Raw genomic sequence first — 24,306 nt, forward strand, 5'->3', positions numbered from 1 at the left:
ATATAGACAGAGAGAGTAAGAGAGCAATGTGAAGCTCTATGATATGATTACCTTATTCACGCCCACGCCTAAGGAAAAAAATCTACGTCACTGCACACGAGCACCATGTCTGAGAAGACATGCGTACCCATCGGCAGCCATTGCACAAAGAAGGATCGAGCTACTGGGTGTCTAACGGTTTTTGCAAGCCTATTGCAGTCTCCATGCGGTCATTGCTTGACTTTTGGTCCTGATCCTTCCAAAGTCTCAAGAACTAACGGCTGGAAAAGGCATTTACTTTGCAAAGCAGAGTATTTCTAGAGCTTGTCTTGTTCTTTAACATGCTGATACGGCATGTCATATACAGCACGACTGTCGAACTACAAGAGTACTAGATTTTCGATTACGGTGACAACAAACTCAGCTAATGCCTTTATTCCTTGAATAGAAATACAATAGTTTGGTCCACGTCGATTATTTCTATGTAAGCTGCTTTGCTTTCCCTCGCAGTATTTCTGGGAGGATCTTAGCACACTTCTAAAGGTATTGTTAATTTGAGAGTACCTAAGAGGTCTTCATTCAGACCCCCAGCTTTTGACGCAAAACAGTCTGTATCGGTCATATATACCAACTTGCTCATTGCAGTAACAAGTGTGACATGTTATTGCTTGTTAGTGCTTAAACAGGAATCACCAGTTAAGTGCGAGTTAAGTAATCGCGGAAAGGTGTTTCTATTGAAAGAGAGGGAACAAGGTATCACTAACTCTTGGCTTTGGAGCGCCGCACAGCCAGCAAGCTCGCATGGCCTTTATAATATTAAAAGTATCACAGAAAGCACTGCGCCTAGTTTCTCAAAGAGATCCAGTGTACGCCTCCTATGGGCAGCTGTTTTCCTTTGTCGGCAACTGCTGTCCGACCTATTCGAATGAGTTCACTCACTGGACCAGCAGAAAATGCTACCAAGCTTCATCGTAGAGAAACCCTCGCTCTCTTTGCCAGCAACTGACTGAGATTATGCTACGAGGGCGGAAGCCCTAAGTACAACAAAATCGAGAAGTTTTTCACTATTAACAAAACGTTACCCAGGCCAAGAAATTGATTCTTATCTATCAATCAATTAGTCGCATTGGTCGCTTACGTCCAGCAAGGTTAGACACCTGGTAAAATATTGAAATACATTCTGATCAACAGCGATGGTGTAGTAGAGATGTATTTAAAATAAAATGAGCCGATTTTAACAAACCTGTCCTGATGGCTCCTGCAAAGTCTTTTATTGTGGCCTTAAATCGTTGAATGTGCTGAACTTCGAAATGGGGACATTTCTGCCGAGATTCGTGGCGAAACTCATAAAGATCTGGCAGGACATCACCCCATTCATCAATAGTAAAGTCAGCGCATGGCCACTTATTGGGCAAAGGAAAGATTACGGGATATTTTTGAGCAGTGAGGTAAGATTTCAGCGACATATCCTTAGCACAGCGTGACCTGAAACATGCGAAAATCCAAGCATAACGAATTATTTGTGCAATTCCGAAAAAATGTAAAGCATGGTACTCTAGAATGAGAGCTATTGTCAACGCCTACAACCGATTACCTGTTATTACGCCACTATGGACGGATTATAACTACTGCATTTATTTGTTCTCTATGTACGAAGCGACAAAAACCGAAGTAACATTTGATAGAACATATTTCTTGTGTGTCAGAAGCAGAGAGAAAACCTCGATAGCGCTTTTCTAGAGATAACTAAAAAGGACTTGAATAGATAATGACTTATCCTGTTTTTGGGATTTGAGACAAACTTGGTAAAATAGTTCACAATACGTTCGGTGACGACGTTATTGCATTGATTAGTGATTGGCGTTCAGCGTGAAAATAAAGCGATTGGGAAATAATCAATTCTATAATTTATCGACGTATATGGCTATGTCAAAGTGTTGCATGACTACACAAACTTAAGGCAACTTGCATATTGGTTTAGTCTTTACTGGAACAAATGCCTTATGCTAAAAGCGTATTAAAGCTTGTTGCGTTGACGATATTTCTAATCAGCCGTCGCTATACTACACCTGTTCTTGGTTCCCGCCTTTGATCCTGATCCGTTCTCTGTGGTTCTTATTTTCGAGTTAGAAATTTGACTTATTTTTTTATTCATCTTAATAAATGAACTTACTCAAATCTTCGTTGTTCGATGTCACTCTTCAGCATAAAGATCGCAAGCGCTCCAATAACTACTTTGTGTTGGTATATTAGAATAACAAGCGCGCAGTTCGCTCCAGCGCGGCTAAAAGCGATGAATATACAGTTTATCTGAGCAGGTCTCTCAGTACCGTCTCATTGTGTGCGCTCTTTATCGTCTCTAAGTGGGTTGCGATTTACCCGTGAAAACAATCGAACAGCACGTACCACCCGCGCTGCCCTCTTACCGATCTATGCGAAGACGGTGCCATCAACTAGCGCCTGACACCGATTTGTACATTTGGCTTTTGGGTTGCTGATTAGTTAGAAGAAACTGGCCTGATCCAAAATGCAACTGTTATGGTAGGATTATCTATTAGTTGCTACACCATATTCAAATCAACGATTGGACTGCGGTGTGTAAAGCAGTGGTGCTGAAAACAACACATTGAACAAGAACGTTTTCGATTTTGCTGATACAGTGTAAACTTTTGTTGGATCGTGAAAAGAATTAGGAGTTTCCATGCGGACATTCTGTTCCATTCGACAGCTCAAACATTAAAAGAATACAGGACTAGGTTATATACATTACATACAATAGAGGTGGGAATGTGGAACGATGTAACTAAGGTTGGCAACTCCAGTGAAATATCAGTATCTTAAGGCGCCTACTTACCGCGTACGTAACGGTTTATGAGCTCAATAATTATTGTAAAAAATCACGGTTAGAGCCACTGCGAAATGGCGAAAAAGGAGCAGAATAACAAAACGACTACCGAAGATATTAACAACAACCCAACTGACTCGCCTCCGTGGGCTAATAGTCCGTACGCCAAATATAATTGGATGATGCGACCTTGTGAAGTTTATGAAGATGAGTATAACGACTGTATCTCGATGAGAGCCCGCTTACACCAAAAGTGAGCAATTTAGCTAAGCGTGATCTCCTCTGTTTGAATTAAATTCAAAATATATAAAACTTTGGAACACGTTTTATCTTTTTTATCCTAGCAAGTGGTTTATTTCGTTTATTAACGGTGATGTACAATTATTTGGGCTAACCTGCCTGTCATGTAGTACGAGATGATCCTTCATGATTAAACTTCTATAGTATTTTCATATATATATAATCCCTAGTTGGCGACTGTGGATTTTGCCCAATCCATGTGAATCCCTGAATAAACCAACGATGACGTTTCTCTCAAAGCCTACTTCTTGTTACCTGCTGTCCACTTTACAGGTTCATTTTTGGCGAATATGTCGATTGCAGCGACTGGAAATCGGATCGAGACAACTGCTTTAAATGGAGAACGAAAAAAGATCTTGTAGCTTTCGATAATGTTGTGAGGAGTGAACTACAAAGAAAGGTTTACTGGAGAAAAGGAGACTGCTTTCGAAATCATGGCAATGAATTATAGGCATCTAATAATATCAGTATTAATATCAGGTTAACACATCATCGCTTAGAATGTACTTAATAGCTTCCAGTTTTTAATTATATTAGGAAACCTTTTCGCGTTTTTAAATTTCAATCTCAGATTAAAACGTGCAGCATCGGTCTACAATATACTATATGTCAATATGTTATTCGATCGATCTACAATATGTTATTCTATCGAAATAGCGGAGGGAAATATCTTGAAATATCGTAGCTTAAATCCGTCGAATAAAACAGCTATAGGTAGTTATTGCTCACCTTTCTGATTATGGTAAAGAAAAACATGGACAGTGCATTGGGAATAATGCATTGATTACTATACGACAGAACCCCTTCTTTGACAGTATTTCCTTATTAACACTGTTCAATGGCTTTTATACAATACTGGACCCATAACAATTTCTGTAATATTGACAATAGTACTATTCGATTGCGTAGGCGGTAGCGCCAGGCGCCGGGAACGAGAAAGTCTCCCACTCTGATCCAGTTGGACGCATGTGAATTGATGCGGTCTAGTACTTACAAACAAATAAGTCAGCAAAGGAAATTCCAGAAATTTTAGAAAGGCATTTGCAGTGGCTTGCCTTCTGGGCATCGAGTGCATGACAAGCTGATTCTCAACCGGAAAGTGCACAGTATAGAATGAACATATTCATATCACGATTCCCCCGACATGTTCTTTAAATTCGTTTTCTATCCTTTCCTTACCAAATATATTTATACTGCTACTTATTTTATGTTTACCCGTACTGACACAAACAAAGCCTTCCTTTCGTTGAGTTTCCCGCATATATATTCGAGTGCTGTGCGACTTGTTAATAACTACGAAAAAAAAATAGAAACGTAATGATACCGTTCGTTACGTTCTAGGTGAAGCGGAACTTAGCGACGCTTGCGACATCTTCTGTATGGGAATTTCGCGAGACACCGCCTTCACAGGAAGAATGGTGCCCAGAGTTGCCTTCGTTCCTCAAAGAGAAAATGGAAAAGTCCACGCTTGGAGAATTACATTTTGAGGAGAAACGGTCGTGTATAATACTGTGAGCTTTCCCTTGTTATCATTAAATCGGCGACTGGAAGATAATGTGGTAGAAAAGCTGGTCTCTGACCTTCAGAATTGAAATTACTTTTGAAAGTTAGTTTTAGACACTAGACATTGTATCACGCATTATATATTTTGCATTGTATATCAGTCAGACACGCGGGGGTGAACGGCAGACATCTTTCAATTATAGTATCGCAATAGGATGTAGATGAAAAATATAAAATAAAATAGGCGTGTTAAAAATGGAAGGGACAAATAATAAACTTTGAAAATATATATAAACAAAATGTACGTGCCAATTACTAAGTTTTTTTGTACAGTAAAGGTAAAATTATATACATGCTACTTTTTATCACATGTTTCTTCGTTGGAGTTAGTTTTTACTCATGAGGTTTTATGGGCACTCTTACTTGCAAAAACAGTCGTAAAACAAGGTGCGTTTTTCAAAAGTGAATAAGGTCAAACCTAAACAAACTATAAGTGTAATTAATGCATTGTCTGGCCGTCAACCGACCAGTCTTTATATATTTAGGTCACAATACGCTATCGTTCCAAAGTTCATAACACAATATCTCCAAGAAATGTGTTGGTTATCGTTACAGCTTCGACGAATTGGGGTAAATCTCTGTCAATATTATCATAATGGTCATGCTACGTATCCTGGGCTAGAGCGGCTTTTGGATATGGTTAAAATCCAGTATTTTAGTTTCATTTTTGAATTAAAGTTCCCTTTTCGCTCGGCAGTTTAATGACGAACCGTTTGGTTGGTTAGTAGTAGGCAAGGGACGCCAGTTTCAGAAATACAGAGAGGATCTGCGCTGATATCACTAACAGTAAGAATAGCTTTAGCATAATAGAAGACCTATTTAACTTGAATGACTGTTTCTCATACTCAAGTCTAGTTTTTATTGAAAATTGTTCTACGTCTAGTAATGCATACTGTATATATGTGCCTGTTTCCAGACTCAAATTTGCGACTTTTTAGGCCTTTTTTAGTCTTTTTTTTCGTTTTAGAATGCCTCAGGGCCTCTAGCTCCAGATAGTCTTTGGACACTATTACGTAAGCCGTCAGGTAGGCGCTGCTTCGTCACTACTCAACCTTTATATATGTCTTCCCAATTTTGTATCACCATTTCCTTACTGTGGAGATACGTTTTCATGGATAATATCTCTCTGAAATTGTTTTGCGCGTATGTCCAGATCTGAACACGCGACTTACGCAAACTAGTTATTCTTTTGCAGCAATAAACGGTGTTCTGTCGATATCGAAGAAAAGGTAAATTATATTTCTGCGCTAGTCATCACAGGCTATAGTTTTGATTTGCATGTACCCCGAAGCAGTCATGATACCGACGCTGAAAGACTCGCTATCAGAAACGACTATAAATTTACGCGGTATGTTTATATATATTCCGTAAATGTGTACCTACGATATGTAAATTAAGATATCACGTTTTGCCTAGTCCGCGAGCAGCAAATAAGGAGGCAAATTTAACGCTTTTAAACAATCAAAAATAACGGTGTCATACTGAAGGGCAGCATTCGGGAGATATAATTTTATCGGGATCTTTCAACATTGCCTCCATATTGGCGCGTAAATCTCATAATAAATTCTATACCTATTCCGAAAGAGTTCCGCGTTTTCCTGACACATAATATTGACCTCGTATTATATAAAAATATCTCAAGATTAGATTGGGCCTTTGTTTATTCACTTTCTCATTGATCTTACGGATAACTTGGCATTGCGCCATACACTTCTAGAGAAAAGGAGAAAAACAACAGTCATTTAAATAGGTAAAGCCCTAAATGCTTTCATAGTAAGAGTATCAATGATTCTGCATGGCGTGCTGGTTTTGTCTCGTCGAATTTACCTCAGCTTCAGATGGTGGAGGGACGAAGGAAATTGTTCCGTGGCTCGTCTGCTTAGCGCTAAGTCTACATAGAGTTTCGGACCATTACAGACCCGTGCTATGACTAGAGCTGGCTAAGCTAAGCCGCTGAACATACGTGGGTTTGGTGGGCGAGAGCGCCCGTTCTGTTCAGGTCGAGAGGGACTTGCCGATCTAGCAAGTGGCCGTCAGACGGCGAAAATCTTTGTTTCGAGAGAATCTGTAGACTTGATTAGGCCGAGAGCAGTACTGCAACGAACGTAAGTCTTCGCTGTGTCCGCGCAGGTCCTTCAGTGCACTAACCCTTGTAATTCACTACATTCTATGCAGATACGTAGTACCTAGCTCCGACTCAACAGTGGAGCATGGGCGATTGCGCCAATGAGAACAATGTCGTATTCAAATTTGCCAATAATGATATGTTATACTGCTACCTGGTGGGACGAATATATTTTGATCTTTAGAAAGCCACTTTTTTGATAATATCTAAGAAAGTCTTTTTATATGCAACGAGTCCCGAGTTTAGGTTATTTTAGTTTGGTAAGTGCGGTGCAAGGTCATCTCAAAAAAAATCTACGTCCTGCAAGTGTTTGCTTGTTAGGAAAAATGCTTGATGAAAAGCGCTGTGTCTATTTGCTGGTTTCTAATATTTTTGTGTGGATTGATGGTTTTATATTGTTCGAATTGAGATTTGTGTTAGAATGTGTGTTTCCTTAATGATAATAATATCTTTGGGTCACGAGCCGTCAAAAAAAACTAATCGTATTGAAACTTTATTAGCTTATTATCAATATGTGAGACATTCTCAATAACTCCGCTTAATTTACAGTATGTAGTAATATGGCAATAAAGAGGGCAAGCATACAAATCAGAGAACCGATTCAGAAACCGATTTTTTCCTTTCATCTTCTAGTACATACACAAACTTGAAGACCTTAACAAACGAAGGGTCATGCAATCAGTAGTATAGTCTTTGTTAAGTGGCAATCCTGCCTTAAGCAGCTCTTTAGAGGGACATTCAACTATATGCACAAAGCCATACGATAATGCTTTGAGTAGACGTCTGAGACTTTGAACGGGCGCTGATAGGAGCAAACGAATGTTGCTCTCTTTATATCCGTGTTTTGAACTGAACCTTCGATAAAAATGGTCATAATTTATTTCATACTAAATTTTTACGACCAAAGTTGGCGTACTTTACTCTCTTTAATTTTTACTTTCGACGTAACCGGTCGTTTGGTAAATCAAATATACCTACAATAGTTTACCAGAATATTTTAACCATGAGACTCCATTAAAGATCACGGGTTTAATTATCATATCCATCATCTCTGAAGTAGCTATCAGTGTTCTGACCAAGATTATTCTTAAGTAGCGATAAAAATTTCTTCTCCAACAAGATTCGAACTAAGCATTCGGGCTAAGAAGGTGTTTTATACTTCCGAAACACTGTATCGAACTCTGTCGAGGAGTTATTAAGACGGCAAGCTATAATATGATTTTTTATAGTTCATAACAAGCAGTATCTACAGTTGACCCACCCGAAGGAAAAAATAACACCCGATTGTTGTTGTAAAGTGAGCAAATGGACTCACATTCCTTTACATCATCGTACAACGTAAAGTTAACACTCTTTATTTGAATTCAATCATAAAAAAAAAATTGAAATATACATTAATGTTTTAATATGCTTTATTATTTATAATGCTTACTTCTATGTATGTATACAATAATATAGCTGAAAAAGTATTCTTTATTTGCCATTACTAAAATCGTCTGATTTGCACACGTCTATTACGCTTCTAAAGAGAGACGGTATTTATTAAACACACGTTAATAATAAATGTACATTTATGGACATATTTGTACAGTTATGACTTTTATTCAATTCCGTCTTATCATCTGCAGTACCAAAATGTACGATAAACGTCGTTCGAGGACATACCGGGTGAACTACGAGATTGGCAATTCGCTGTACTCGAAACAAATCGCAAACCTGAATGCCCGCACAGGATCCATATCTACAAGGTAAAAGTCTGCCCTGTTCTTTATAAAGTCGGGAAGCTATATAGAAGAATATGCGCAGTGTGTCTTATTATATCAGCACAAAAGTAATTGGCGCACAAAACGTACAGTGACAAAATTCTTCACTAATGAGGCGTAAATATGAGTGTTTTTGCTATATTTCCGAATTTCTCATCAATGTATCAAATAGAAGAGTTGAAAAAATAGCGTTGACGGGCATAGGTTGTTACTGTTTAATGAGTGCAGTGCTCTTTATAGCATATATTGTATGCTGAATCATTTAGCTTCGTTAATCCTCATTGGAGCACGCGTGATGATTTGTACATCCATGAGAGCATCTATGGTAAACGAAGTCGCGATCTTCTTCGAAACGATTGGCGGCATACGGCACATTTTCACGACCGCATAGTTCAGGACGCCATGCCCAAAGAAGATTTCTCCAAGTAAGTTTGTTTCTCTCGATTTCTAGATATATTTGTATGTTATGGCAGGGTTCAAACTGCCACGCGAGGCACACACAAATCGACATCAATGAATTGCATGATAATATATTTCACAACCGAAGGACAACGCAAATTTAGATCAAGTATCGCAGATCTCCCAAAAGATTAATGTTTACCGTCAGTCTGTGAATAGATATAACCGAATCACGATAAGTACAGCAGCCTTAGCGAACGTCGGCTTTGCCAACAAACATAATATATACCAGCTCTAATTAGTTGATTTGATGCTTAATGATATTGGTTGCCTATAGAACTGTATTTCCTATTTTCTAATACATCCAGTTTAACTTAATTGATCACACCTCCGAAACGCAGATATTGGAAACTTGATGGAACCTACTGGCGTCGTTTGTGGCCATCGACGGATTCGTTTGGCAGAACACATGCCGGAGAAACGGTTCGCTGGGTAGAGCAGACCCGAACTCGCGAAAAGCACATTGAATGGCAAAAACAACGGGAGCGGGAACGCCGGGACAAGCTGCGCGAAATTTATGCCCCAGAACGACCAGACACCCTCTATGGACTCAAACGACATTTTAGCGTTAAGTGGTAGCACTGTCTTCGGGCTTGTCGGCGCATGCAAAGGCGGTCTATGTGAATGCGCCTTACGGGCCTACGCTACTACTACACTACGAAAACTGACAATCACAGACGACGCTTCATAGTTTCATTTCTTTTACAAGGGCATGTCCTATTATCATAATAAGAAAATGTCCCCCGAAACAGGGTTTACTAGTAGATGATGACAAATAATATAGCCTCCACCGTTGATTATCTACCACCATTATCCAAAAATTAACATTGGTATACAAACAAGTGAAAGAGTTCAGAAATCTGAATTCAGTATAGGGCATCTCTGACTTTCATCTAACGAACAAGTATAGTATTGAGAGGTGAGAACAAAGCCGAAAACCTAACAGCACTTATTAACCTTCAAGAAGACCTGAAGTAATAAACGTCGTTTTGGAAAGGCAAGTTTCATCCTTATAGGTATATCTAGTGTGAGAATCATATGCGCTGGAATGATATTTACAATGCTAGCCAATGGACAAGTACGCAAATCTCACTACCTATCAATTCCTGTTTCATCTGGTAAATTTTGACTGTGGATTTACCATTTTTCCGACAACAGTGTCTTTTTTCCTTAATGGCACTGAAATATTTTGCGGTTCTCTGCCATGTGATGCCTATTTGTCATTATTTTAAAATTCCAAAAAGGAGTTCTCTGTCACCTCTGTCTCAGTAACGCCAAGTAGTACTAAAGAATCGCCAAGAACCAACTTCTTGCACCATTTCTTTTTATAAAATGGGCGAAAATCTTATTCTTTGATCCCTGCCCTCCCGCAATGCACTAGGCTAATTAACTAAACAGATTTCAATTATAAATTAGATTATAAGGAGGATAATAAATACAAAAGTGAGGCTTCCAATTGTAGATGTTATCGTTTATTCTTATGCGGACAACATTAAATATTGCTAATAACCTAATCTCCTATATGTACAATAGTCCATATATACTACGCCGACCTCCTTCGTTTATCAAGAGTAAACTCTTGTATAAAATCGCAAAAGTTGACGGGAATCCATCGTATCGAGACTCGTAGCCTCGAAATGGTGATCTACTTAATCCGTCGCCGGAGTTCCCGAAAAATTTGTTCCCAATTAACGTGCTCCAGTTTGGCTTTACCTTTAAAATACACATAAACGGTCATCCTCGCCGCAGTCCGCAAAGGTCCCCAATTGGCCAGCTGAGGAAAGAAAGACCTCAACTTGACATGTTATGCGTACAGCAAAAATAGGTATGCATAACCACAGTAATTATTTCAACAAATAGATCAGGTATTTGTATGATCGATGGACATATTAGGCTTATATTAAAGTAACAATTTGCTATGGTAACATGGTAGGTTATCTGACAAGGGTTGTTATTGTCTGCATTTAGTTCAGAGTGTAAAGATCACAAAGAGAATCACAAAAAAAAGTATTCTTTGTCAACTTTTGTATCACTTGTTTGATACAAAAAATGAATCGGGTAGATGACTGAAAAACAACAATATTTTAAAATGTGAACAGATAGGACACCGTCAATGAAACCAAATCATACCTTTTCAATGAGTTGCTCGTTGTTGACTAAGTAGTGCGCAAGAAGCCGTCGGAGCATTATCCTGAGGAAAGAGTAATACCATATAGTGAGAAACGTCTCGGCTGCGCATGGCGCATTGCTTCCATGACATCAGTCGATGTTCGTGTCAACTAAGGCGTCTTCAATGAAAACTTCGAAGTTCGACCATTCAGCGACAAGATCATGTCTCAACTAGGGAAAATTTTGCGTGGCTTGAATTTTCTTTTTTGAAAATGAAACAAAAATACTACGAGGTTGCAACAATATGTCGAATATTAGCTATATTGAGACCCGACTATTCTTATGTTCAAGAACGATGCCCATTCCGTCCGTAGTATGACTCACAACCAATAATCACCAAAAAGAAAACAGTAGACCTTAGTTCCAACATCATAGATATTTAATATCAATGTACAGATTAATATTAGATGTTTAGGAAGTATATAGCTTGCGAAAGACGATTCCAAACTCCACCTAACTTCGTTTTCTTCGAATCTTTACACTGTAGTCAGGAAGTCTTACAAACTCCATACACGACGTAGCTCTTAGAAAAAGCAAGGATGTACGATATTCACCATGAAATCAACGATCTTAGTTTTACGAAATTATTACAACTGCAGCATGTGAGCGAGTTCTGCTCTATCGGATCCCCATTGTCCTCTGCATTTGCTCTCCGATAAGTTCACTACCCTGTATCGAGGCCACGCCAGGGTTGAACACCGAATATGCACTTACTTCGTTCAGTTTCCTCTGACGAAGTCCAAACTTCCAAAGTGTGTACAGTAAGGATAACACAAAATATACAGCGCCGAACTCAAATACGATTGAGGTAAAGAAAAGAATCGCCCATATTACGAGATAGATAACGAGTACGCGCTTATCCGCCCTCACAAAGTCATTGTACAAAGTATCCTCGACCTCACCGACGGTTTGCAATGAACGGATGGAACTAAGCCAAACTTGGTCTGGTGCACTGGCTCTTCCTGGAGTGTTATTGGTATTGATCTGTTTGGGGGATGGAGCTGTCTTCGAAGGCGCCGGTGGTGGTTCGTGAGTTTTGCGAAAGGTGGCCAACCGTTCCTCAAGAGAGACTGACATTTTCGGAGAGGAGCACAAGATGTTAGCGTTGTGGATCCAGCGGTTCAGCTCATCTACCACCCTTGGCTAATCTAAGTATCGTCGCGAACTATCGTCCTTCGCGATTCTTGTAATATTGTTGAATTTGTTGTTAACCAGTAAACGAAGAAATTATCAGAAAAGCTTGAACTGCAATCAGCTGCCCCAAAGATCACCTGACAATTCCTTTGAATAGGCTATTAATATATAGAAACATGCTGCCATTATATTTTGTGTGGCGCAGTATCTGAGGTATGTCACACAAGATAAAAAGTCCGATATTGAATACAATTGAGCCTTCGTGGCTTTCGGAAAAATACTTTTTGCGTATCAACAAATGCCGACTTCAATTTTGTCAACACATGATATCTGTTCTATGATGGTCGCCATGTTGAATTTTCGGCTAGGATCCGATTCGTAGCGAATAGAGCATTGTTAGCTAGGTAAACGGTGTTACAGGACATTAATATTGGAGAAAAAGACGATAATGAGATTCGTCTCTTGAAGAAACTTACCTGATTGTAGATTTTTTTGAGTCTCCTTTATAACCACCACTTCACTAAGGTTTTCGAGAGAATAGATGACCCAATGTAACTCTAAAACGTAACTGATGTATCGATTACAATTGACCTGATTTTTTAAAATATTTTTTGTTTTTATTATTTTCAGATATTCTGAATTATTTAAGATATTTTAGATAAATGCGTGGACGAAAGTTTGAAGAAACGGACTGATATTTCCTGCTAGAATCATTTTCATGAACAGATCTTATTGGCTACTCCCTTACCGGAATACCGACCCAGACACACGCGGGTTTTCATGTGTCCTGGCTTCGCCTCCGCGCACAAAATCAAAACATTCCATTAGTGAACATGTTGATGGAGTGTCGGTCTATTATTGTAAGCAAGGCCGTTATCGCGTGAAAGCATTTTCGATTTCTAAACGTTGCTTGCCCTCCCACGATAAAGTGTTTAGTCGCTTAACATTTACCAGAAAACGCCCTTAAGGTAAGTGGCTGAAAATGTTCATCCATGCCATTGTTTTCCATACGTAAACGAAGTTATGACGCGCATTAACCCTGACTGTATGTTTATGTGTACTTCGTACAAACCTGTCTGCCTAGTAATTCTTACAGCTACATGGTTGTCCAGCGGAATTATGACAACATCTATATTGAAACAGGTTTTCTCATACTGAAATGAAGAAAATAAGGGTTTATGTTTTATATTACCATGGCATCCTGCAGCCGAAACATGGTATTCTTGCAATATAGATTGACTCACAGAAGTATTGCAACCATATTTGATTTACAACTTATTTAACGGCAATTTTTAAGAGACGTGGTTTAAATGTTTGTCGGGAGATCTTAGCAACTTCAATTTTTATTGTTTAACAAACAGGAACGAACGTATGCATTTTTATAACTGTCATACATTTTTTTTGATGTAGTTTAAACATACGTATGATTATCAATTATTAAAGGACTTGCAAGTTGAAAGGAGTGTGTGCACTGTTAACAAGTATAACTCGTTGACTGCAAATAAGATTTGTACTAAATGAAAAGAATTGTTAAAAATCTCAGGCAATCGTTGATCTAAGATCGATTGTCAATGCCGGGGTCGATGTATTTATGTACATCATTGTTGGGTTTAAAGCAAATTCACGTACCGACGAGAATCTACTAGACATTTTACTATATTTTATTTCATGGCCATGCAATCCTAGCGGAATAGTGTCAGGGAATATGTAAATGGCTGGTTGATATTAGATTATCTTGGACAAAAAAAAACAAAATAAAGGCGTCAGTCATATTTTGTAACATCAGTGTGGAATAACTCAAAATCTTTTACTGATAGTGGTAACTGTTATGTTTGCGCATACGTGAGTAGTGTTGCACTATATCTACTATAACCAGCGATATCATAGAGCTGCACGTATACTGTATATGCTTCCTGGTGCTTCGATTTCCGTTTTTCGAGACTTTGTAGGAAATTTGTAGGACAAATTTATCCAATATTAAAAAATGTCAACCCTTAATTAAAAAAAAAACGTGTTGCTGAAGTTTTTTTTATTTAGGGTGTCAGTGTTCTACTTGTCGGCATGCTATTCTAAATTTGGATGAGAACAAAGCTAAAAAAACAACGAAAGGAAAAAATAAACTTTTACGCGAAACGTTGTTCAAGCTCAAAGTTGATGATGACTTGTTTTCAGATTGGTGAATATCATCTTTGAAAGAACGAAAAGTAACACACTTAAGTGTAGTTGTGAACAATAATTGTGGTAATGGATAGGCTTACGCCCGCTCAGCAAGCGGTGCTTGAGCGGATCGAGAGAAAAAAAGAATTAGAAGCCAAAAAACTCTTGAAGAGAAAAGGAAAGAAGGCGCCTACCACTGCGACCTCAGTTAAGCCCGATGAGAAGCCAAGTCAGCAGGGTCAGGGGGACGCAGAAATTGTGAGTATGTTTGCTTGTTTTGGCGAACGGTTATCTTACGTAAAAATCGCATGATCCTAGGCAATGAATAGCAATCGAGGCGGTCAGTCGATTAAGCCCAGTGTACAATAACTTGCATATTCACACATTTTGTAATAATATACTTAATGTGTTTTTATGTTATGCAGTCAGCAGTCAGTGAAGTCGCAGTCGCAAAAGAAAAATTAGTTAATCACTCTTCACAGGTAACGGCAAGTAAATCTACGACCGCGATACAGCATGTAGTGTGTACAATCAATGCGAAACCTACATTGGCGTATAAAAAAGATCAGTAACTTTCTATTATAAGTAGCCTATTATAGGGACTTTCTAATGTCACGGGGCAGCTCCAATGGGCAGCATAAAGTGAATAAATAGGGTTTCCCAGTGAGTTCTGATTTTATGTTGTCAAAGGCGGAAATTTATAAAGCTATACATATCGGTGACATCAACTATTCGATATAAAAAGTGTAGATATGTAGTTAGAACTGAAGCTTTAAACATCCGTTACATATTTTTCTCAAGCAACCTTTTACAATGCCTATTGCTTTTTATTTTAGAGCGCTGTTGAATCGAAGAAATCGGCACAAATCGAAGAAGGCCAAAAATTAAAGGTTTATAGCCTGTCTGACGACACTGAGGAAGCTAATGATGATCGGAAGAAAAGGAACGTATCTTCTGTAAGTTTAAGAGAGTGTGTCAAATATGATACACTTAGCTTTTAACAACAAGAAATTAGTAATGGTATGTATTTAAATTAGTGTAACATTCATTCCGTTTTGTGTGCGATTAACAATGAAAAAGAGATAATTTTTTAATTGTGTAGTTCCTACGTTTATTTACTTTTATTACAGCCTCCAAAAATCGTTTTAAATTCGATAGTGTTCTTCAAAAATGGAAATCACTCAAAACGTCCGTAAACAGCCACATATCAGCTCGGTTAAACTATTTATCAAGAATTAAATTCTTTATACATACTACCTATATTATATGCAATCCATATGCATACGAAGCAATATAATTAACCTATTCTTAGCAATATGCGATATACAACCCGATCTGCTAGTGGTAAATGACTGTTGTGCCATACCCGAGAACAAAGTACGTTGCCAGGATATAAAAAGAATAGTTCACCGTACATATCGATGCTAAAATTGTCGCAGATCCTATCACTAATCCTCTAGTTCTGATTCAATTTGAACTAAACCTATGATGAAATCACTTTAGATGTTGAGTTAATAATTCTGACTAAAAAATCTATTTGCTCTTTCAGGCAACAGGCGACGTGAGTGATTTGAAAACCCCACAATCTCGAAGTCGAAGAACGGATGTGCTTTCCGGAAAAAGTGAAGCAACCGAAGCACCCTTGGTACGTTTTATTCTGTTTGTACGGATCCCATTACATTTCATATATTATAATGATATGTATCTGACGTGAATACCGAACTTCATCCGGCTCTTTGGGGTACTACTCATTCGGGCAAAGATATATGTATATGCATATATTGTAGCGCAATGTGTTTTTGATGTAATTCCTTCGATGGGGAGACACTCAGGTAACATAACCTAATGCGTTCAATCGTATCACTGATGCCGTAGGCAATCGTTGGCAATATATCAAATGTTATACACACTGAACGTGTTTCCGTCGCATCTAATTTCAGATTTCTGGAGAAGCTGCTGTGGCGACAAAAGGAAACCGGGGACGAAAAACGATGTCGGCTCTGGAAAACCCAATTTCTGAAGAGTCGGTACGAACCATCTTGATTATAAGACCTCAGAATATACTTGACATTTTGCACGGTAGTGCTATCGGCCTTCATTATTTTGAGATGGTATAGATTTAAAGTGAAACACACAGTTAGTCTTTCTTTCATCTTTTAAAAAAGAAAAAATCACAGCGAAGCACGCTATTAAAATTTCTGTTTACAAAAGTGATCGCCGAGTTTATGAATACTGTTTTTCTCTGCAAAACCACATTTAATCAGAATCACTTTCAGCTTAATAGACTCCTTAATATGATGATCTCTTTTTCTGTCAGGCCATGACACCAGCTCAGCTGGAAGTGCTGGAGAAATTGAAAAAAAAGCAAAGCGATAATCCGAAGGGAAAGAAATCTGTGAAGTCTGCGACCGTCACCGAACCCGAAATGGAAACTGATTCTGTGAGTTGAATCGATATTTATTTGAAGTATAAATGACCAAAAGATGACCATAGAATAGGTAAAACTAATTTAATAGAAAATATAATCCTCGTTAAATTAAACAGCTATTAGCTTAAAATGGCCGCTAGTTTATCGATATAGAATAGGGTAACTGACTGACTTAATTATACAAATAGAAAGATAGTATATATTTCAAAATTTATTGCGTAGTAATTATACAAATAGAAAGATAGTATATATTTCAAAATTTATTGCGTAGTAATCAGCGGGCTTTAAATGTACTTAACCTCATTTAGGATACATCGTTAAGTCTGACTGTTGTAGAACCCGTCGTCAAGAGCCGACGAAAGACTACTCAAGCCGACGTATCCATTGTAAGTCGATTTTTTATGAAGGCCAAAAAACTTGCGGTGTCATTGTTATTTTATCTATAATGAGTAAAAAAAACGCTTACATATAATGTTCTGAAAGCGCCCGTGCAAATTTTGGTCATCTTCTTTTATTTTACCGCTTTCAGCAGGAACATCCAATGACATCAACAATGATCGAGACTTCCGTAAGAGGTCGTCGAAAGACCCTCAACGCCGACTTAAGCATTGTAAGAGGGAGTTCTTTGTTCTTGTACAATATGTAGCATCCGAGAATGGCTATAGATCACTTAACATACCAAAATACATGGAAAAAAAAATAAACATAGCGAGTTTTCTTTTCACATATAACGCTTCAATCATATTATTGCACTAGAATCTGTTTAAAAATGAAAGCACGTGGTTTAAGCGAATGAATAATTAAACAGTATGTATGAAATAGAATGTATGAAGGTTTGGTGTGACAATGCAGGAATCAACGGTGTATCCTGTGCAACTCAATCACTTATGGATTAAATGAAGCTTTAACCGCGTTTATTACTCTGTTCCGATTCTTATTGATTGTTGTAGGTTGTTCCTCTCAGCACTAAAAGCGAACCTGAAAAAGCGAGCAAGAAAAAAACATTGCCGAAAATTATTGATCTTGATGAATCCGATGGTGACCTCGAACCTGATGTTAGTATAATTAGTATTTCATGGCTGATGGTAACTCTTTGAATTCGGAAACGGTCCTAATTAGTGATACATGTATAATGTTTTGTTACATATATGCAATGCTGCTGTAAAATGTATTATTATTATTAATCACATCCTTTTCTCTTTTAGCATAAATTTACATGTTATGCAGGCGGATCGGCACAGGCTTGTGGGGTACTAAACATACGTTTTAACTAGTTAATTACCGCTTCCGATGGGCTATTCGAGTTTTAATTAGTAGACATTTCTGTACATACATTTTGCTAAAGGAACCAATGAACATGACTCAGTTAGCTGTTATGGAGCTCATTAAAAAGAAAAAAGAAGCCGAAGAAGCAAAATCTTCCAAGGGCCGTAAAAGTCGTGCTACAGATGTGTCGAATGTGGAGGAGCCTTTAGAGGAGTCGGCGCCTGGGGAGAATAACAAACAAGTTGAGGATAGCTCCAAAAAAGCTGCAAAAGCGCAGCGCCAGGTATGGACATTAATCAGACTTCGATGGCTAGAATTAAGGATCTACTGCGTATAATTATTTCGCGGAAGGACCAAAAGCACCACGTGTTAGAAAGGAGAAACCGCAAAAAACTTTTCTCTGCCTATTTTTTCTGCTTATGTACTGTAGATTGTGATAATTGTCTGGAGCACCTTTTTTAACTTTTTTAACAACTTTTTTTTTAAAGAAAGCAAAGATAGAAAATTTTTCTTTAATAATTTTATTTGTGCTGTTTGATTTATAGTCGTTAACTCCCAATCAAATTGCTGTCATGAAGAGACTCCAACGCAAGCACGATCAGACCATTAAAATCGCTTCGTCTGACGACAACTGTGAGTCGGACGCCTCATCTTGTAGTGCTCCAAGATTTACAGACACCGCGGTGGCAAGTACTGAGCAGGACGTCGAATTCCAGAGAACGAAGGAATTCCTAGACATCTTGAAAGAGGGCAGCAGACGTGCAAGTTATCGGCTCGTATTAAAGGAACTTGTCTTAGCTGGAGTTACAGAAGCAGTTCAGAAGCTAAAGGTGAGTCAACATGCCTGTAGTTGTTTGTCGTACAATTTTTTGGTAAGTTGACATGTTAAATTTTAATAAGTAGCTTAACTGAGTAATTAATGTTTGAATTACTCCAGCCACTGTCCGATGTCCAGAAGGACCTTGTAGCAACGTGCCGACAACAGATTTTGGGTGATGAGTGCCTGCAGTCTAGCGGGTCATCGGACGTGGTCCAGAAAAAGTTCGCTAGAAAGAGGCGTGTCGATGAAGATCAGCCCTCAAACGCGAAGGTGAAAAGGAAGCTCGGCGATTCTAGTAAAAGTAAGACCAGTTCCAGGGGCATCGAAGAGGACGATGAGGTAGACACCGATGCGACAGAAGATATTGTGACCCAAAAAAAGCGACCAAAGAAGGTTTGTTGGAACATGCATTTTTTAGTGTAATAGGTACATCTGCAACAGCAAGTAATAAGCCGTAGAGAGCTTATTTAAATTTATCCAAGTTTGCGTATTTTTATAGCGTATTATCCTGAAAAAAATGGATACGGTTCCTACATTTTGTGGTGGTTCGTTTTCACTTCTACAGGAAAGCAGAAAAATTGCCCTGTATAGAAAAGCGAAGTTAGTGTACGATACATCGATTTGTGAACTACAGCTTGCTATATGCGTCTCTTTTTTTTTATTTTTACTTTAACAGGTGCCGAAACCGCAGTCTCCGGAAATCACATCCGATGACAACGATCATATGGAGTGCGATATGTTGTCGCGGAAGAAAGAGACCAAGACGACATTTATTATTTTTGACACGAATGCATTCCTCCATATCTACCCGTATTGCAAAGCTGTCCTCGAATGTGACAAAGTTGAGGTAAATTTGTGACAAATCATCAGTTGCTAAATACGGAGTAAAGGAACTTCATGCACGGCCGGATCAGCATAAATACGTGTCCTCTATTTTGCATCCATACAAATTTAATCATATTCAATACCATCCACTACTCTCTGTTGCACTAACGGCGACTAAGTGAAGTGGTATAGCGCACTGTTAGTGTAGAAGACTGACTGCAGTAGTAACGTTGATCTTCGTAGAGGAAGATTGCTGGCATAATTTCTACTAAATATAATATAAGATATGCGTGCATTCGTTTCTAGCTGTTCTCCCAGTGGTCGCATTAAATTATGGTAAATTATGCCGTGCAATAGGCGTTACTCATTGCCCAAGATATTAGAGCTGAGAAACTTCTGAGCTTACTAACATATTTGATGTTCTAGCGCAATGCTCGATTGCCTCCTTGCAGTCGTTGCTAGTTTGTTGATTTCTTTTTGTCTACTGATTATGTTGCTTTTTTGTATTTATTTTGTAGGCCGATGAAGATTTCGAAAGTATCACGATGTTTGCGATATTCGTCGTAGTCCGTGAGCTGGATGGCCTTTCAAAAAAAAATAGCTTCATTCGTCAGACAGCAGTGAATGCTATCCGGCTCATTCACGGTGCACTTCAGGACAACAATCCACGTATTGAGGGCCAAGATTTCTCTGCTTCGCAAAAGCGCCTTGACGGAAGCACGTTAAATGATGACTACATTCTTAAGAGTGCGGAAATCGTCAGTAAGCGAGGTAGGTTACAGCGAACTACGTGTCAACTTTAATCCCCGCCCTGAACAATTTGCCCTATTAGTTATATATATACTTCGGTTTTAAAAAACACTTTATCGGTTTTAATATCTTTTCAGGCGATTCCGTGGTAGTGGTAACCGATGATACAAACCTTCACGTGAAAGTTGCTATGATGAGATTACAAGCCCTAAGTCTTATCGATTTCATTGCTCGCTTTCATTGGCTGACGCCAATCGTAACTGCGAATCTCGTAACTGATATGAAATTAATTGGCGAAGAAGCCATTGCTTTGTAAGTATTTCATATTATGTATACTTTAATTACAAACGCTTAGTTCCCTTCTAAAAATATAATAAGAATGTCATTATGTTTAACAGCTTCTTGAAATATTTTAACATAACACGAGAGCCGACTGTTACTGAATTACGCCAACCACAAATCGCCATGTGGTGAAAATTATCATAAAATTTTTATAGAGATGGAAAATAAATATAATTTAAAGCGGAACTTACTGGTCAGTATACGTTGCAAGGTCGAGAAAACTATCAATTAAGAGAAAACAATTTTCGAATCTTAATTGAATTTGCTAATCAGATTTGCTGAAACGGTGGTGACATCGATCGTGCTAAAGGCTGTCATGGCCCAGCTATCACCAATGCCTATGGAGGAACGTCGGGAATTGTTTCCGTCGAAAAAGCTTGCAATCACATTGGCGTACACTCTCAAGTACAAGCGTCTTCTTGAGGAGAGAGGGGAGCCTTTTGGTAAGCACTGAGCAAAGTTAGTCTTCTTGTAAATTGAATTTGGTTTTTGCATGCGTTATCGTACAGAGATATAAAACATATTTAGATACATAAGTCCTTTTTAGCGTATTATGTCACTAATTACTCGACAAGCTCATTTCGCTGTTTCGTCGACGATTTCAGCATCTCTGAACTACGACAGGGTGGCGACAACGTTAAATGCGCTTCAGAAGTATCGTGAAGTCGATTCGAAGAATCCCGATCGGATGAAGCACTATGCTCGCTTCCTTAGTAGCGCAGTTACACTTTTGCGAAATATAGCCGCCTTCTTTCCCAATATGCAGACCCGCGTAGATCTTGTAGCAAGTTTGAGCAATGCATATCAGCATCACTTGCCCACAAACGAACGTGTACAACATCAGGCCCCAGAACCTCAGCAACGGCGTTCTCGACTAGATCCCGCTACTCTATCAAAGCCGTACCTACAAAGGACGATCCCACCCGTCCGAAAAACTCTTCTTCCCACGCCACCTAGCGTAAACGTAATGGAGCCTCCTGTAGCTCTCGAGTCAATCGCCGTCAGTGGAACCCAGATGAATGCGACCACGGTAGCTATGCCAGTCCAAAAGTCGAGACAAATACGGCAGAATCAAGGAAATAAAAATGAAGAATTCGATGTCGGTAACAGGCCAGACGAACCTGTATACTTTTCGTTTTCCGAAGGGCAAAGAACGGCTGAGCCGTCGCAGGCGCCTGCCCAGCCGTTACATGCAGCGTTAGCTAGCCCGGCCCGCTATTCATTCACTGCTTCATCACCACCTGCAAGACAACAACATGTTCCTTCAACCCATGTGGCGCCTTCAACTGGCCCGATTACCCCGTTAGGCAGAACAGGAGCAACAAGCGGTCGTCAAGCTAGTCCTTATGCCGCTTGTCAAGAACTTATATCGACCGACGTTATAAAGACGGTATATAATTATTTTCAGCAATTCGGCACCTCCGTATGCAATTACACAGGTAGCTGTTGTGTAAAGATGGGTGTACGCTTTACCTTGGCATTCACTGCGTCCGGCGCACAGCTTGAGGCATCATTACATGAAGTGACGGAATCGTTCGGTCGAGTACTCCAAGCGATGAAGAAGCTAATCACAGATGCTACAGTGGAAAATGCTCGGTTATTTCTGCAATATTCGGCCGAGGTGATGAGACTCATTTGTAAAGCTGATCCTAACCTGGTCACGCCTCTACCGGACATTTCGCCTAACGGCCTCTTACAATTTGTCACGGATTCGGGTGGTAAGTCAACCCTGGCCGCAGGCTACAATCAGTTTTGTGATTTTAATAATTGTCTAGAAAAGTGCTGGCTGGACCTACAAAGAGGATGAGGATCTTCACGTAATAAAAATAACAAAACATGTTATTAGGTTGAATTTATATAACAATAAAAAGCATATTAAAACATTACGTGTATGTCTGTTTGCGATAATCACTGATCATTTTTATGTTCTTTCACATATATAGCATCGGCGAATTCTAATTGTTCTGATAGTGCTAACGTGATAGATTCGGAAAAAGCCTTAAAAATGAGCGTAGAACATTTGTATGTAACGCTTTGTATATGCTCGATTCATTGGCCAAATTAAATATGTATATCTATCCAAAGACGCCCAAAAATAGGAGTATCGCATGTTTGTAGTTATTTGTTTGTAGCAGCGACAAAGCCAACAACAACGATAGAAAATGGTTTAAAGAGTTGTTTTAGAGCGCTACGCTATATTAAGATTTCATGGCGAATTCAATGCTTAATCAGAAAGCATTTTAAGCAACACATTTTGTTCTGTTTCGTTGTCACATTTGAATTTTTTTTTTTGAGATAAAGTAAATCTGTTCGGTTACAGCTTCGCACTGCAATATTGCAATTATCACTCAACCATTGTCCTTCTCAGCGAGAAAAGTAAGGAAGAGAACTATCAGCTACTTTGAAAAAACGAGCCAGAGAGGAGTAGAACTATCGTTGTTTTTTAAATTACGTTAGTGCGTCTTTCGAGGTTGATTGAACGTGATAAATCGTATGATTTTCGCGAGGAAACTGACATACATGTGTACATTTTTGAAAAGGACCAGCCGTCAAAACTTTACTATAATGCCTAACTCGATTAGAAAGTAGACAGTAGCACATCGTCGAAGCACCGACGGAATTATCGATGGTTAAGCCTAAAGAGAAAATGTATTTCGACTTATGCCAAAGGGCATATTAATGTCAAAGTCAAATGATGTTAACATACAATGAGATGTTTGAATTTATTACGATTTTCCGATATTTTCATTTTCTCTGGTTATTAAGCAAATAAAATGATAATTGGTAGTACTGCTGTATTTGATCTGATTTTTAAATAAACCACTAGCCACTAATTAATATACGGTCTTTGAAAAATAAATGACTAATAAATAAGTTCTAAAAGAAAAAAATGTTCCTGAGCTTTTAGGAGTAGTCAGAACAGAGGCTAATGCATTTTAATTAGACCGATTTTAGTTTTCAGTAAAATGATCGACGTTTCTTTGAACAACAGCCCCTCGCATTGAACAGTCTACGAGAATACATGTTGGACTCCAGCGTTGCACAACGATAAACGTAACTCGCTTATCAACCTCCATATTTTAAGTTTTACATCCGGTATCGCCGTTAGGCTTTCCATCACACATCTGCGTCCAGTACGAAACGAACCATAGATCTATACTCAAATTCGAATCTATATAACAACGTGTCCCTAAAATTAGCGTGCAAATACGCCATTCACTACGCTATCATAAGGACTCTCAAGCCTATTCCTGCTAAGTGTTGATTTTAGCTCCATGAGAAACAAAAAAAATTGGAATGTCGCTGCTGCAACATAAATACTATAAAATCCTCCATAATTAATGCTGCTGCAAGTCAAATTATAAATAAAAAGACACTACG

At 38.7% G+C, this 24,306-nt stretch overlaps 5 protein-coding genes across 12 annotated transcripts; 3 read left to right on the forward strand and 2 right to left on the reverse strand.

Annotated features, from left to right (window-relative positions):
- Nucleotides 1-1,222: 1,222 nt before the first annotated feature.
- LOC111259255 (HSPB1-associated protein 1 homolog) lies at nt 1,223-2,310 on the reverse strand (the record flags this gene model as incomplete). Its single annotated transcript, XM_022831136.2, is given in 2 exon segments — nt 1,223-1,464; nt 2,153-2,310. Coding segments are annotated over 2 exon segments (277 nt in total), but the record flags the coding sequence as incomplete, so codon positions are not given.
- A 101-nt stretch (nt 2,311-2,411) lies between these two features.
- LOC147753670 (synaptic plasticity regulator PANTS) lies at nt 2,412-4,927 on the forward strand. Its single transcript, XM_086967820.1, has 3 exons — nt 2,412-3,077; nt 3,398-3,524; nt 4,466-4,927. The coding sequence occupies exons 1-3, from the start codon at nt 2,899-2,901 to the stop codon at nt 4,637-4,639; spliced, it is 480 nt and encodes a 159-aa protein (XP_086823946.1). The 5' UTR covers nt 2,412-2,898; the 3' UTR covers nt 4,640-4,927.
- A 1,685-nt stretch (nt 4,928-6,612) lies between these two features.
- Nucleotides 6,613-10,030, forward strand: LOC111259257 (uncharacterized). 2 transcript variants are annotated; one of them, XM_022831138.2, is made up of 4 exons: nt 6,613-6,792; nt 8,441-8,560; nt 8,842-9,000; nt 9,376-10,030. In XM_022831138.2, exons 2-4 carry the CDS (start codon nt 8,448-8,450, stop codon nt 9,611-9,613), a joined length of 510 nt encoding a protein of 169 aa, XP_022686873.1. In that variant the 5' UTR covers nt 6,613-6,792; nt 8,441-8,447; the 3' UTR covers nt 9,614-10,030. The 2 variants fall into 2 exon arrangements, with proteins under 2 accessions (XP_022686873.1, XP_022686874.1); XM_022831139.1 differs by lacking the exon at nt 6,613-6,792 and adding an exon at nt 6,881-7,072.
- A 454-nt stretch (nt 10,031-10,484) lies between these two features.
- Nucleotides 10,485-13,049, reverse strand: LOC111259258 (uncharacterized). Of its 6 annotated transcripts, none has more exons than XR_015310505.1 (3): nt 12,814-13,049; nt 11,165-11,225; nt 10,485-10,747 (listed from the first exon to the last, which is right to left on the reverse strand). XR_015310505.1 is itself a non-coding variant. In XM_086967822.1 (3 exons), exons 1-2 carry the CDS (start codon nt 12,278-12,280, stop codon nt 11,169-11,171), a joined length of 420 nt encoding a protein of 139 aa, XP_086823948.1. In that variant the 5' UTR covers nt 12,281-12,754; the 3' UTR covers nt 10,485-10,747; nt 11,165-11,168. The 6 variants fall into 6 exon arrangements, 2 of the variants coding, with proteins under 2 accessions (XP_086823948.1, XP_086823947.1); XR_002679529.2 differs by having other exon boundaries at nt 10,485-10,808; XR_015310503.1 differs by lacking the exon at nt 12,814-13,049 and adding an exon at nt 11,758-11,911 and having other exon boundaries at nt 10,485-10,808.
- Nucleotides 13,050-13,146: 97 nt separating this feature from the next.
- On the forward strand, nt 13,147-23,723 carry LOC111259249 (uncharacterized). 2 transcript variants are annotated; one of them, XM_022831108.2, is made up of 17 exons: nt 13,147-13,305; nt 14,510-14,752; nt 15,331-15,450; nt 16,044-16,139; nt 16,435-16,521; nt 16,812-16,934; nt 17,231-17,308; nt 17,452-17,532; nt 17,873-17,977; nt 18,268-18,471; nt 18,734-19,018; nt 19,126-19,401; nt 19,685-19,855; nt 20,352-20,604; nt 20,721-20,895; nt 21,199-21,368; nt 21,531-23,723. In XM_022831108.2, exons 2-17 carry the CDS (start codon nt 14,582-14,584, stop codon nt 22,730-22,732), a joined length of 3,597 nt encoding a protein of 1,198 aa, XP_022686843.1. In that variant the 5' UTR covers nt 13,147-13,305; nt 14,510-14,581; the 3' UTR covers nt 22,733-23,723. The 2 variants fall into 2 exon arrangements, with proteins under 2 accessions (XP_022686843.1, XP_022686844.1); XM_022831109.2 differs by having other exon boundaries at nt 17,455-17,532.
- The last annotated feature ends 583 nt before the right edge of the window (nt 23,724-24,306 follow it).

The sequence above is a fragment of the Varroa jacobsoni genome, unplaced genomic scaffold, assembly GCF_002532875.2.
Source record: "Varroa jacobsoni isolate VJ856 unplaced genomic scaffold, vjacob_1.0 scaffold_312, whole genome shotgun sequence".
NCBI classification, from domain to species: Eukaryota; Metazoa; Arthropoda; class Arachnida; order Mesostigmata; family Varroidae; genus Varroa; species Varroa jacobsoni.